Source organism: Oryx dammah, unplaced genomic scaffold (genome assembly GCF_014754425.2).
Source record: "Oryx dammah isolate SB20612 unplaced genomic scaffold, SCBI_Odam_1.1 HiC_scaffold_19, whole genome shotgun sequence".
Lineage (NCBI taxonomy): Eukaryota > Metazoa > Chordata > Mammalia > Artiodactyla > Bovidae > Oryx > Oryx dammah.
The window spans coordinates 85,368,421-85,382,094 of NW_024070203.1; the positions used below are offsets into that span (position 1 = coordinate 85,368,421).

General features: G+C 42.2%; 1 protein-coding gene across 1 annotated transcript in view; it reads right to left on the bottom strand.

The window, feature by feature from the left end:
- The window catches only part of DECR1 (2,4-dienoyl-CoA reductase 1), a 47,380-nt gene extending 44,298 nt beyond the window's left edge, over positions 1 to 3,082 (bottom strand). The window contains exon 1 of the mRNA XM_040261110.1: positions 3,002 to 3,082. Within this exon, the coding sequence (XP_040117044.1) occupies positions 3,002 to 3,052 (51 nt within the window). The 5' untranslated portion in view covers positions 3,053 to 3,082. The remainder of the gene's footprint in view (positions 1 to 3,001) is intronic.
- Between the last annotated feature and the right edge of the window lie 10,592 nt (positions 3,083 to 13,674).

The following is a 13,674-nucleotide window of genomic DNA, read 5'->3' on the forward strand; positions in this document are numbered from 1 at the left end:
AAGATCTCCAGGGGATCTTCCCAACCCAGGGATCAAATCCAGGTCTCCTGCATTGCAGGTGGATTCTTTACCAGCTGAGCCCCAAGAGAAGCCCCCCAAAATAGGGAGGAGGCAAAGGATGGCAATGTGCATCGGAGATATCAAAGAACTGTAAATTTTTAAAAAGTTCCACAAATTGTATGTTTAACCTTACTATACAAGATGAATTCTTGTATTTTCTATTCTATTCCATTTTGCTTTTCTTAAACTCATTTTGTTCCACTAAATTATTTGAAGGTCCAATCATGAGTTATTATTCATAACTTGAAAAATATACGAGGCTATTAATTCAAGGATGGTAGTGATAGTTTCCAAGTAAAGACTGTCAAAGAATGCCCAACACTTTGTAGGCACTTAATTAGCATTTCCAGATAGACTACTGAATGAGTGAATGTTTTCCTCAGTAAAACTGAAAGCAACTTGAGAGCAAGTTTTGTATTTTTTTAACCTTTGCATTCCCATAGCCAAGCAAAGAGCTAGTTCTCATTAAATGCTGTACTGGACTGAGCCCTAGTAGCCCATAGCACAATATTAGTTAGTTAGTTAGTTCAGTCGCTCAGTCATGTCTGACTCTTTGCAACCTCATGAATCGCAGCACGCCAGGCCTCCCTGTCCATCACCAACTCCTGGAGTTCACTCAGACTCACATCTGGAAAAACCATAGCCTTGACTAGACGGACCTTTGTCGGCAAAGTAATGTCTCTGCTTTTGAATATGCTATCTAGGTTGGTCATAACTTTCCTTCCGAGGAGTAAGCGTCTTTTAATTTCATGGCTGCAATCACCATCTTCATAAATAGTGAAAGTCACTCAGTCATGTCCGTCTCTTTGGAACCCCATAGACTGTGACGTGCCACGCTCCTCTGTCCACGGAATTCTCCAGGCCAGGATAGTGGAGGGGGTAGCCAGTTCCTTCTCCAGGGGATCTTCCCAACCCAGGGATCGAACCCAGGCCTGCTTGCATTGCAGGTGGATTCTTTACCATCTGAGCCACCAAGGAAGTTCACTTCATAAATAGATATATGAGGGATGAAACATTTCTCAGTTCTTGATAACTAAAATATTTAAATTGGGGGCTTTAATTGTAACAACTTGTATTTGCCCACAAAAACATGTTTCCCGGAACAACCTGCCATTTCACAGATGTGAAAACTTTTGTAAGCCCAGGAATTCACACCCAAGCTTATGTGGGCCAGGAAAGGGAGACACACCACTTACAAGGAACTCTCTTGCCTTCAAACCTCCATCCTCAAAATTTCCATTTTTCTTAAGCAAAGGAACTTGAAAACTGTCAGGTTACAATTAATTTTCAAACGAGTTCATTTTCTCCCTCTCATGCTATATTGCATAACAACATCAGATCGGGGACACGGTCTGTGTGACCTTATTACTACAATTCTAACAATTTGTGTTTTTTAAAAAATTTCTGAAGACTTCTCTACTTTACAGAGCCACTATAGGATTCAAATGGAGAGTTCTTTAAGAAGGATCAGTAGCCTTTTTTTACAACCTACAACCCAAAGCTTTGTAAGAAAAAATACTATCAACACCACCCTGGCCTTGAACAAATCTCACTTTTTAAAAGGAAGTTCTCTCTTACGTCAGAGACTCATAGTATTTCCTTGGGTTCACAACTGGAATTTGAAATTTGTCCATGTTTTTCAAAAAATAAAAACATGGCTACTCATTCTATCTAACTGAAAAAAGTTTTTTTTCACAATTGGCACATTAATTTTTCTACTTGGCTAAGGAAATTGTGAATTCAGGTTTAGTTTAGTTTAGCTCACTAAGATTTCTTTTCATTTGATTGAGGAAAGGGGTTGTCTTGGATATCATTAATCTTTTTTTTCCTTTCTCTTTCTTCCCCTCTCCAGCTGTTTCCTCTTGCCCACGTTAGTCTAGTGGAGAGATGTTGACAAAACAAAACAAAATTATGAGAGAAAAAGCTGTGGAAGCCAGCCTGAGATGCAGCTCTCCCAGCACTAACTCCAGGCAGGGAAATTTAAACAGCTCGATTTGCTTTCTATTTTTCTTTTTTATGTGAATTTGTTCGTATGGCTTCCCAGGTGTAGTGCAGAGGTAAAGAATCTACCTGCCTATGCAGGAGGCAAAGACGCAAAAAGAGGCGAGTTCTGCTCCGCAGATGGGGAAGACCCCCTGGAGTAGGAAATGGCAACCCACTCAGGGAAGAGCCTGGAAAATTCCCTGGACAGAGGCGCCTGGAAGGCCACGGTCCATGGGGGCCCGCAACGAGTCCAACGTGACTCAGCACTCACGCGCGCCAGGTTGGTATTAATCTTTGAACAACAAACAGGTGAACGAATTTCTTCATTTAAAAAAAGGACTCCAGCTAAGGCCAGTGTTTCCTCTGGGCCCCGCTCCCCACCCCTCCCTCTCCCCCTCGTCACCAGGCACGCAGGTGTGTGTGTGCAGGGTCCTTCTCTCTATTTACATACAACTTGGACTCTTTGCGACCTCATGGACTATATAGTCCATGGAATTCTCCAGGCCAGAATACTGGAGTGGGTAGCCTTTCCCTTCTCCAGGGGATCTCCCCAAGCTAGGGATCGAAACCAGGTCTCCCGCGTTGCAGGCGGATTCTTCACCAGCTGAGCCACAGGGAAGCCCAACTTTCACTGGAAACTCACAAGACTGTGCAACTTGTGAGAACCACGCAGGCGCTCCACGTGCCCCTCCACAGGGGCACAAACGTACCCCAGGGCTTCTCCCGAGGGCAGCTTGGACGTGACCGCCCCGCTTCATCCCAGTCCCGGGAAGCCGCAGCCCCCCGCCCCGACCCCGCGTCTGCAGGACCTCCGCGCCTCGCTCCCGGCTCGGGGACCGCGGGGCCCCACGGCGCTCCTCCCCGTGCCCGGGACGCCGGGTCTGCGCTCCGCGTGCCCCCTGGACCGGGCACTTGCAGGAGACACGCAGGGCCCCCAGCCCTTTCGAAGCTGCCTTACCCGCCGGGGACCGCGGCCCCAAGAAAAGAGAAGCTGGCTTAGCACCGCCATGCCTGGCCTCCCCAGCTCTGGCCGGAAATGCGAGCGAAGGGAGGCGGGTCAGAGAGCCCCAAGTTAGCAGGACTGGACTGCCCAGGGAGCCGACCCGCCTGGGCGGCTGGGGCTCCCCGCCCCCCCGGGTCAGAGCCCAGGCCTCTCCTGTGCTTTTTCGTGCTCTAATTACCTTTGTTTTCCCCATTGTTGTTGTTGTTTTAATAGGGTTTTTAATGGAGGTTCATCTGTCCCTCTGAGTGCACGACTTACTGTGCCAGAAAAGTCTGAAGATTGCAGAAATGCATGACATGGATACACGTGTAATTTAGCTACTAAGTCCTCTCTGACTCTTTGGCATCCCCATGGTCTGTGGTGGTAGGGTAAGGGAGTTAGAGAAGGCTAGGTTCGGAAAAAAGAACCAGACCGGCACTTTACAGGAACAGATCACCTTTAATGAGGTGAGAAGGGGCAACTTGGTTGCAATTTCAAAAAGGAAAGAATGGTCTCAGTTCATTTCTAAGGCAAATCATTCAATATCACAGTAAATCAAGTCTATACCCCAACCACTAAGGCCACAGAAGCTAAAATATAATTATTCTTAACAGAGTTTATCTAAAAACTTTTATCTCATTTACATTTTCTTTCCTTAAACATTTCTTCACATCGAAAGTTTCCTTGCTGACAAATGTGTAACAGATATAACAAGATTTTATTTAGCTTGTATTAAACCTTCAGTTCAGTTCAGTTCAGTCGCTCAGTTGTGTCCAACTCTTTGCGACCCCATGAATCGCAGCACCCCAGGCCTCCCTGTCCATCACCAACTCGCCAGAATGAAAATATTATGCTTAATATTAATGACTCTTAGACATGTCTATAATAATTAGATCAACAAACATTAATACCAGGTATTAATTTAATACTGAACACTTCTCAGTTCATGTGAACCTGAAAATCATTAATTATGACTTCAGTAATTCATAATTGCTTAATTTCTCTTGTATTTATAATTGTTTTATTTGTAAGTGCTTACTTTTTTTTTAGGCCAATTAGATTAAAGCTCATTTACAAATTAACCCCCAGCAACATTATCCAAAGACAAAGACACATACTGAGGCATACATATATCCAAACAGACAAAGGGAGAGATCTAGCTTCATTTTCTAAACTTAGTCATGAATCAGATATCACAATATTAAACTCACTAATTTGTAAATTAGTGAGCCTCTTGATGAAAGTGAAAGTGGAGAGTGAAAAAGTTGGCTTAAAGCTCAACATTTAGAAAACTATTTTCATAGCATCCGGTCCTATCATTTCATGGCAAAGAGGTGGGGAAACAATAGAAATGGTTACAGAATGTGGTTCACTGGAGAAGGGAATGGCAACCACTTCAGTATTCTTGCCTTGAGAACCCCATGAACAGTATGAAAAGGCAAAAGGATAGGATACTGAAAGGGGAAGTCCCTGGGTTGGTAGGTGCCCAATATGCTACTGGAGATCAGTAGAGAAATAACTCCAGAAAGAATGAAGGGATGGAGCCAAAGCAAAAACAATACCCAGCTGTGGATGTGACTGGTGATAGAAGCAAGATCCAATGCTGTAAAGAGCAATATTGCATAGGAACCTGGAATGTCAGGTCCATGAATCAAGGCAAATTGGAAGTGGTCTAACAGGAGATGGCAAGAGTGAACGTCAACATTCTAGGAATCAGCGAATGAAAATGGACTGGAATGGGTAAATTTACCTCAGATGACCATTATATCTACTACTGTGGGCAGGAATCCCTTAGAAATGGAGTAGCCATCATGGTCAACAAAAGAGTACAAAATGCAGTACTTGGATGCAATCACAAAAATGACAGAATGATCTCTGTTTGTTTCCAAGGCAAACGATTCAATGTCACAGTAATCCAAGCCTATGCCCCAACCAGTAATGCTGAAGAAGCTGAAGTTGAATGGTTCTATGAAGACCTACAAGACCTTTCAGAATTAACAACCAAGCAAGATGTCCTTTTCATTATAGAAGACTGGAATGCAAAAGTAGGAAGTCAAGAAACATCTGGAGTAACAGGCAAATTTGGCCTTGGAGTCTGGAATGAAGCAAGGCAAAGGCTATTATAGTTTTGTCAAGAGAACACACTGGTCATAACAAACACTCTCTTCCAACAAGAGAAGATTCTACACACGGACATCACCAGATGGTCAACACCAAAATCAGATTGATTATATTCTTTGCAGACAAAGATGAAGAAGCTCTATACAGTCAGTGAAAATAAGACTGGGAGCTGACTGTGGCTCAGATCATGAACTCCTTATTGCCAAATTCAGACTTAAATTGAAGAAAGTAGGAAAACCACTAGACCGTTCAGGTATGACCTAGATCAAATCCTTTATGATTATACAGTGGAAGTGAGAAATATATTTAAGGGACTAGATCTGATAGACAGAATGCCTGATAAACTATGGAGAGAGGTTCGTGACATTATACAGGAGATAGAGATCAAGACCATCCCCACAGAAAAGAAACGCAAAAAAAGCACAATGGCTGTCTGAGGAGGCCTTACAAATAGCTGTGAAAAGAAGAGAAGTGAAAAGCAAAGGAGAAAAGAAAAAATATAAGCATCTGAATGCAGAGTTCCAAAGAATACCAAGGAGAGATAAGAAAGCCTTCCTCAGCGATCAATGCAAAGAAATAGAGGAAAACAACAGAATGGGAAAGACTTGAGATCTCTTCAAGAAAATTAGAGATACCAAGGGAACATTCATGCAAAGCTGGGCTCGATAAAAGGCAGAAAAGGTATGGACCTAACAGAAGCAGAAGATATTAAGACGAGGTGGCAAGAATACACAGAAGAACTGTACAAAAAAGAGCTTCATGACCCAGATAATCACGATGGTGTGATCACTCACCTAGAGCCAGACATCCTGGGATGTGAAGTCAAGTGGGCCTTAGAAAGCATCACTACGAACAAAGCTAGTGGAGGTGATGGCATTCCAGTTGAACTATTTCAAATCCTGAAAGATGATGCTGTGAAAGTGCTGCACTCAATATGCCAGCAAGTTTGGAAAACTCAGCAGTGGCCACAGGACTGGAAAAGGTCAGTTTTCATTCCAATCCCAAAGAAAGGCAATGCAAAAGAATGCTCAAGCAACCACACAGTTGTGCTCATTTCACATGCTAGTAAAGTAATGCTCAAAATTCTCCAAGCCAGGCTTCAGCAATACGTGAACCATGAACTTCCAGATGTTCAAACTGGTTTTAGAAAAAGCAGAGGAACCAGAGATCAAATTGCCAACATCCGCTGGATCATGGAAAAAGCAAGAGAGTTCCAGAAAAATATCTATTTCTGCTTTATTGACTATGCCAAAGCCTTTGACTGTGTGGATCACATAAACTGTGGAAAATTCTGAAAGAGATGGAAATACCAGACCACCTGACCTGCCTCTTGAGAAATCTGTATGCAGGTCAGGAAGCAACAGTTAGAACTGGACATGGAACAACAGACTGGTTCCAAATAGGAAAAGGAGTACGTCAAGGTTGTATATTGTCGCCCTGCTTATTTAACTTCTATGCAGAGTACATACTGAGAAACGCTGGGCTGGAAGAAGCACAAGCTGGATTCAAGATTGCCGAGAGAAATATCAATAACCTCAGATATGCAGATGATACCACCCTTATGGCAGAAAGTGAAGAGGAGCTAAAAAGCCTCTTGATGAAAGTGAAAGTAGAGAGTAAAAAAGTTGGCTTAAAGCTCAACATTCAGAAAACGAAGATCATGGCATCTGGTCCCATTACTTCATGGGAAATAGATGGGTAATCAGCAGAAACAGTGTCAGACTTTATGTTTCTGGGCTCCAAAATCACTGCAGATGGTGATTGCAGCCATGAAATTAAAAGATACTTACTCCTTGAAGGAAAGTTATGAGCAACCTAGATAGTATATTGAAAAAGCAGAGATATTACTTTGCCAACAAAGGTCTATCTAGTCAAGGCTATGATTTTTCCAGTAGTCATGCATGGATGTGAGAGTTGGACTGTGAAGAAAGCTGAGCACCGAAGAATTGATGTTTTTGAACTGTGGTGTTGGAGAAGACTCTTGAGAGTCCCTTGGACTGCAAGGAGATCCAGCCAGTCCATCCTAAAGGAGACCAGTCCTGGATGTTCATTGGAAGGACTGATGCTGAAGCTGAAACTCCAATACTTTTTCCACCTGACATGAACAGACTCAATGGAAAAGACCCTGATGCTGGGAAAGATTGAAGGCAGGAGGAGAAGGGGACGACAGAGGATGAGATGGTTGGATGGCATCACTAACTCGATGGACATGAGTTTGAGCAAGCTCTGGGAGTTGGTGATAGACAGGGAAGCCTGGCATGTTGCAGTCCACGGGACACAAAGAGTTGGACACGACTGAGCGACTGAACTGAACTGAACTGAATTCTAAATAAAACTAAAATAAGATAATTTTAAGAGTTTGTTCCTCCCCTCACCGCCTCATTTTCAGGAATTAGATATGGTCTAGATAAGGTAATTAGATCTATAAAAGTGATTTATACAGTGGAGACACAAAAATGATTTAGACACAGCCCCTACACTTAGAAACTAGAAAGGATGGGGAAAAAAGGAAACTAATATTTGTTCAACACCTACCATACATAGTATGGTATCTCATTTAATGCTAACAGTAATACCTCAAGATAGTTATTATTTAAACCCTATTATATGTCAGAGGAGACTGGGCTATCTTTGTTAGTGTGTGATCTGGAGACAGTTAAATCCTAACTCTATTAAACCTATGTTCTAGCTTAACATTAGTTAGAAAATAATGGCAGACTAATGGAATTTTTGGAGAAGACAAAATGGTCTCTTAAATACTTAAGGTAAGGTGAAGGAAACAAAGAAAGAAATTGAAGATAGATTGGAGAAAGAGGTAATTCATAAAGCAAAACCTTAGTGGGAATGAGAGGAGATGGGCTTGAGAACAAATGTAGGATTTGATTCCAAACCGAAATGTCAAATCATACCATGAAACCAAATATAAGAAGGCTAGAATAAGGAACTTCCTTAGTGGTCCAGTGCTTAAGACTCTACCCTTTCAGTGCAGGGTTTGATCCCTGGTTAGGAAACTAAGATTCTACATGCCACACAGCACAGCCCAAAATTTTTAAAAGAAGACAAAAGTGAGGTATAGGTATAGATTTTAAAAGAAAAGAAATGTGTCTTATGATATGGATAGATGTAGAGTAGGATCAGAAATTGAAAGGAAGTCCTTGTATCAATTTCCTCAGTAAGATATGATGCCGTGTTCTTAGAAGGAAGTTTGGAGATGACTAGATCCGAGGAGATGGGCAAAGGTGTGGAATAACTCTTTTGTTTTATAGAGAATGATTATTTTTTTAAAAAAAGAGGAAATTAGGTTGATGAATAGTGCTCTGTAGTTCAACTGATACTAGAATTTATGAGCTTGCATTCATTTTATATTTTCAAAGATAGGCAGATTTTATCCAGAAGCCTCAGTATAGAAGGTAGTCATGACACTCATGACTGAAGGGTTGTTTGGGCTCATAGAAAAGTGAGCAATAGAGCTAAAAATGAGAGCTGAAAGCTCTGAAAATAAAATTTATTCTGAGAGCTATTCTTAGCCCTGAGAGATGAGCTAAAAGTAAAAGTCGTTCAAGCTACAGATCCTGATGCCTATTCTGCACACAATGAGGATAGAAGGATACTGATAACCTGCCTAAAGTGGAGGACTCAAGTGGCTGGATATCCAGAAGAAGCTAAACAGCAGGTGTAGTAGGAATAAGTTCAGTCAGAAAGGAAGATATTAAGGTTCTGGTGATGTAAAGAACTAAACTGTGACCATCAAACAGGTAGCATGTGTGAAACAGAAATGAAAGTAACAGGAGTTGAAAGTCAAAGAAATGTGAGCCCAGCTGGTACATGTCCAGGTGTTTCTTACAATTACTTGAGAATGACAGCAGGAATTGGGACGAAGAAGAAAATCCTCACATAGATGGTCCTCAGTTGTTGTTCAGTCACTAAGTCATGTCCAACTTTTTGGTAACCCCACAGACTGCAGCCCTCCAGCCTTTCCTGTCCTTCACCATCTCCTGGAGTTTGCACAAACTCATGTCCATTGAGTCGGTGATGCCATCCAACCATCTCATCCTCTGTCGCCATGTTCTATTCCTACCCTCAATCTTTCTGAGTATCAGGGTCTTTTCCAATGAGTTGGCTCTTTGCATCAGATGGCCAAAGTATTGGAGCTTCAGGATCAGGGTTGCTTTCCCTTAGGATTGACTGGTTTGATCTCCTTGGCATCCAAGGGACTCTCAAGAGTCTTTTTCTCCAGCACTACAGTTGACAGTATGCTGGCGACAGAATGAAACACCAACACTGCAGAGTGGTTTGAATCTTTATATTTTAACCCTTGCTTCTTACAGCTGCTTTATTTTATATCCCTTGCACAACAACCTACAGGGCAAGTTGCCAAGCACTATGATTCAGAGACTATACAGTGCGCAGGCGCAGGGCGAGATAACCTTTACCTTGACTTATTTACTGCAGCTAAGACTTTGTTTTGGGGAACTTCCTTATCAACTTAGAATCCGTTTTGTCCCTGGGTCTGTTCCTTTTGAGGAATCAGAGAAACATCCTTGTGTGCAAGAAATGTTCTTTTCCCACGGGAACAAACAGAGGATTCTTGACTGAACATCTCGTTTGCAAGAATGTTCAGCCCTGGTTGAGAGTCTCGTTTGCAAGCACTTCTCAACCTTCCTTATACCTTGTTCCTTACAACAGTAACTACAACTTTATAATACATCTTGATAGTTGCTAGTTGTAAGTACTCCAGCTTTATTCTTCAAAATTTCCTTGGCTATTCTCAGCCTTTGAATTTCCATATAGATTTTAGAAACTGCTTTTTGATTTCCACTCAAAAATTACCTGGGACACTGTATTAAATTTCATTGAATCTAAAGATCAGTTTGGGGAGAAATGGCATCTTAGTGTCAGGGGAGTGTGTAATTTCCTTGGTTCTGTCTCATCACAACAAAAATTTGAAGCAATGGACGTTAATCCCCTTGGCGTGTCACAGCTCTCAGGCAGACCATGTTATAGCTCTCGGACAGATTAGTGTTACAGCTCAGTTTTATTTAGAAAATAAAAGGAAAATACAGGCGTGAGGGCATGCCGACCCAAAAGACACGAAGAGAAGAGAGAGAAAGAGCATGCACACGCAGGAGAGAGAGACCCCAGGCCCTTTGGCTCCTCTTTTTATATGTTTTTTCCTCCCCCTGGGCCTGCCCTATATAAATTGGGCTAGCCAGGAGTGTTATTTGTTCTACCTGAGGTCCTCACTCTGGTCCTCGGACCTTCCTTTGTTCTATTTTCGTGGGCTTTTCCCCTCCTTGTCTTTTAGCCACCACCATTCTGGACTCCATTTTCCTATTCTAACTACTTAACATTAGCAATCCATGAACATGGTATATTAACTGGCATTTATTTAGAACTTATTTTAATTTGTCAGTAATTTTTTTGTAGTCAATGTTTTGTATCATCTTTTGATTGGTTTCTTATGAGGTATTTGATGACTGTTGGTGCTATCATAATTATCTATTTAAATGTCATTTTCTATTTGTTTTCTGGAATAAAGGTATACAACTGAATTTTTTAGACATTGTGTTCAGTGACCTTATTACACATACTTTCCAATTCTTTTAGGTTTTCAATATACATGAGTATGCCATTTGTGAATAATGACTGTCATTTCTTCCTTCCCAATTCATATGCCTTTTCTTTTCCCCTTTTACTGTGTTGGTTAGAGCATCCAAAGCCACATTTAAAACAAGTGGTATCAGCAAATATGTCCTTATTTCATTCTTGATGTCAGGGGGAAACATTAAATAATTTACCTTAAGTATAAATGTAAGTGGCAGGTTTTTTTGGTGGTAAAGTAGCTTAGGCAACTACTGGAGTATTAAGGGAGCTTCCCAAGTGGTCCTAGTGAGAGAGTTAAAACTTAGGCAGTCCAGGGGCCTTTAAGGAGTAGGTGAAATTTCTCACTCAAGCTTTCCCTAAGCCTTGTGCAAAAATGTATCTTGCCCAAGAACTGGCCTTTCTTTAGGAGCTAATGATGACACAGTCTTACTCAAGGAAATGATTTTCTTAGACACTATATTAATGATTATAATTGTAAAAAATCTTGCTTGGGAGCCTGTTCCTCTGCAACAATATATCTCCCCCAGAAACATGTTGCATAGAGCATGTTCCTTCTAGCTAATCTTGTACTGAAGTTATTTCAGGATGTGTGGCTTGGGAAAGGGTCCAGTGGAATTTGTAGTCTTGAAGTGTTCTTTTTATCTATTCTCTGCAGCCAGTTGAAAAGTATATAATGCCCTGGCTGCTTCCAGGGCCTTTTGCTGGAGGATTTTTCTATCTTTACACTTTAATAAAACTTTGCTGCACAAAAGACTGAGACTGTGTCTTTGCCTCCGGAGTGAAATTTTCTCCTTCAGAGACCACAAACTCGATGCCAACCACTGTAAACTATCACTAGTGTTTAAAAAAAAGTCCTGCCAATGCAAAAGACACAAGAGATGTGGGTTCTATCCCAGAGTCAGGAAGATCTCCTGGAGGTGGGCATGGTAAGCCACTCCAGTATTCTTGCTTGGAGACACCTATGGATAGAAGAGCCTGTGAGAGAGTTAGGAAGAAAGGCCAGGGGTCTCCAAACGGAGGATATAGGCTGCAAGTGTTAGACATTTTTAATCTCTCTTAAGAGGCAGGAGGAAACAAACTAGTGTTATATTTTTCCCCTTCTCTCAGTTCAGTTCAGTTTAGTCGCTCAGTCGTGTCCAACTCTTTGCCACCCCATGAACCACAGCACACGAGGCCTCCCTGTCCATCACCAACTCCTGGAGTTTACCCATACTCAAGTCCATACAAATTTAAAAAGAGTTTCTCTTAAAATTCTGTATTGCCATAATGACACCTGGTTCTACCTGAACTTAACTTTTCTCAAGCCTTGAACTAACCAATGTATTTTTCTTATGGAAATGTTTGTCTTAGGCTATGTTAATGTATTATGCATTTACCCTAGACTCTGTCTTCAAGTAGGTTCGCCTAAAGGCTCAGAACCAACTTGACAAACCAGTGTGTTATACATTGTTCTCTTAATCTATGTTAATGAAACTATATATTTGTATGGAAATCTGCCTCTTCAAGATTTATGTCAATTGTGTTATGGCCTGGGATGACTCACCTGATGCCAATGTTATCTCAAAATGCATGTTGTGGGTGAGGGGCCTGGTGCCATTCTCTGAGTTTTGACACATTTCCTTTCTCTAATTAGCAGACTGCTAGGCAACCCACTCTAGTACTCTTGCCTGGCAAATCCCATGGATGGAGGAGCCTGGTTGGCTGCAGTCTATGGGGTCGCTAGGAGTCGGACATGACTGAGTGACTTCATTTTCACTTTTCACTTTCACGCATTGGAGAAGGAAATGGCAACCCACTCCAGTGTTCTTGTCTGGAGAATCCCAGGGACGCAGGAGCCTGGTGGGCTGCCATCTCTCGGGCCTCACAGGGTCGGACATGACTGAAGTGACTTAGCAGCAGCAGCAATAGCTATATAACATCTGGCTAAAGACTAGTAGGGGGGCACTCTTTCTGCCCCCTTCTGATGCCTATGTCAGAGCTTTTCTATCTCTTTTATACTTCAATATAACTTTATTACACAAAAGCCCTGCACAATCAAGCCTCGTCTCTGGCTCCGGCTTAAATTCTTCTCCTCCGGAGGCCAAGAATCCCAGAGTCTTTCGTGGCTCAGCAATAACCTTTCACCTGGAGGGCTACAGTCCATAGAGTTGCAAAGAGTTGGACATGACTGAAGCAACTTAGCAGGCACACAAAGAGTATTAAGAAAAGAGCTTGTACTTGCTGGTACAAGTAGAACTGGACAGGATGCATGGACTCCCCAGTATTTAACTCCTGATTAGATGACAGTGCTTCCCAGGTGGAGCAGCGGTAAATAATCTGGCTGCCAGTGCAGGAGGAAACAGACAGAACAGGCTCCATCTTGAAAGCAGGACTCCATCTTGGGCCAGACTGTGGACTTTGAGCTATATGCCCACCATCTATGGAAACGACACACCAACTGGAAAACCAGACCCCCCAGAAGGAAAGCCCCAGGGCTCGTACCTAGGCTCTCCTAGTCGCTTAAAAGAATATCCTAATTATCTATGTAACTGAATAGAATCATAAATCCTATTATGCTTATTGGGGTATGACCACAGGCCTATGGATAATTGTCCACTGTCAACTACCTAGGCTTAAGGCATATGAATCACAGGTTAACTTTGATGGTATCTTTCTTTTTCTTTGTTCCTTTGTGTAAAGTTTTCACAAAAACTGGTCAGAGTCCTTGGCTTAGAGGAGACTCTGCCTTGGGTAATAAACTGCACTCCACTATCTGCATTGTCCTTCTGAGTGAGTTTGTTTCCCAGAATGCGTGGCTACAAAATTTGCTGCATTGGCTGGGAAACTCCTCACTTTGAGGAGACAAGTCCCTTTTGGGGCTACTCCAAGGCCTTGTGGCTTCAATCTTCTAGAGGGGGTAAAGCGCCTCTCCCTTCTGGAAAGAT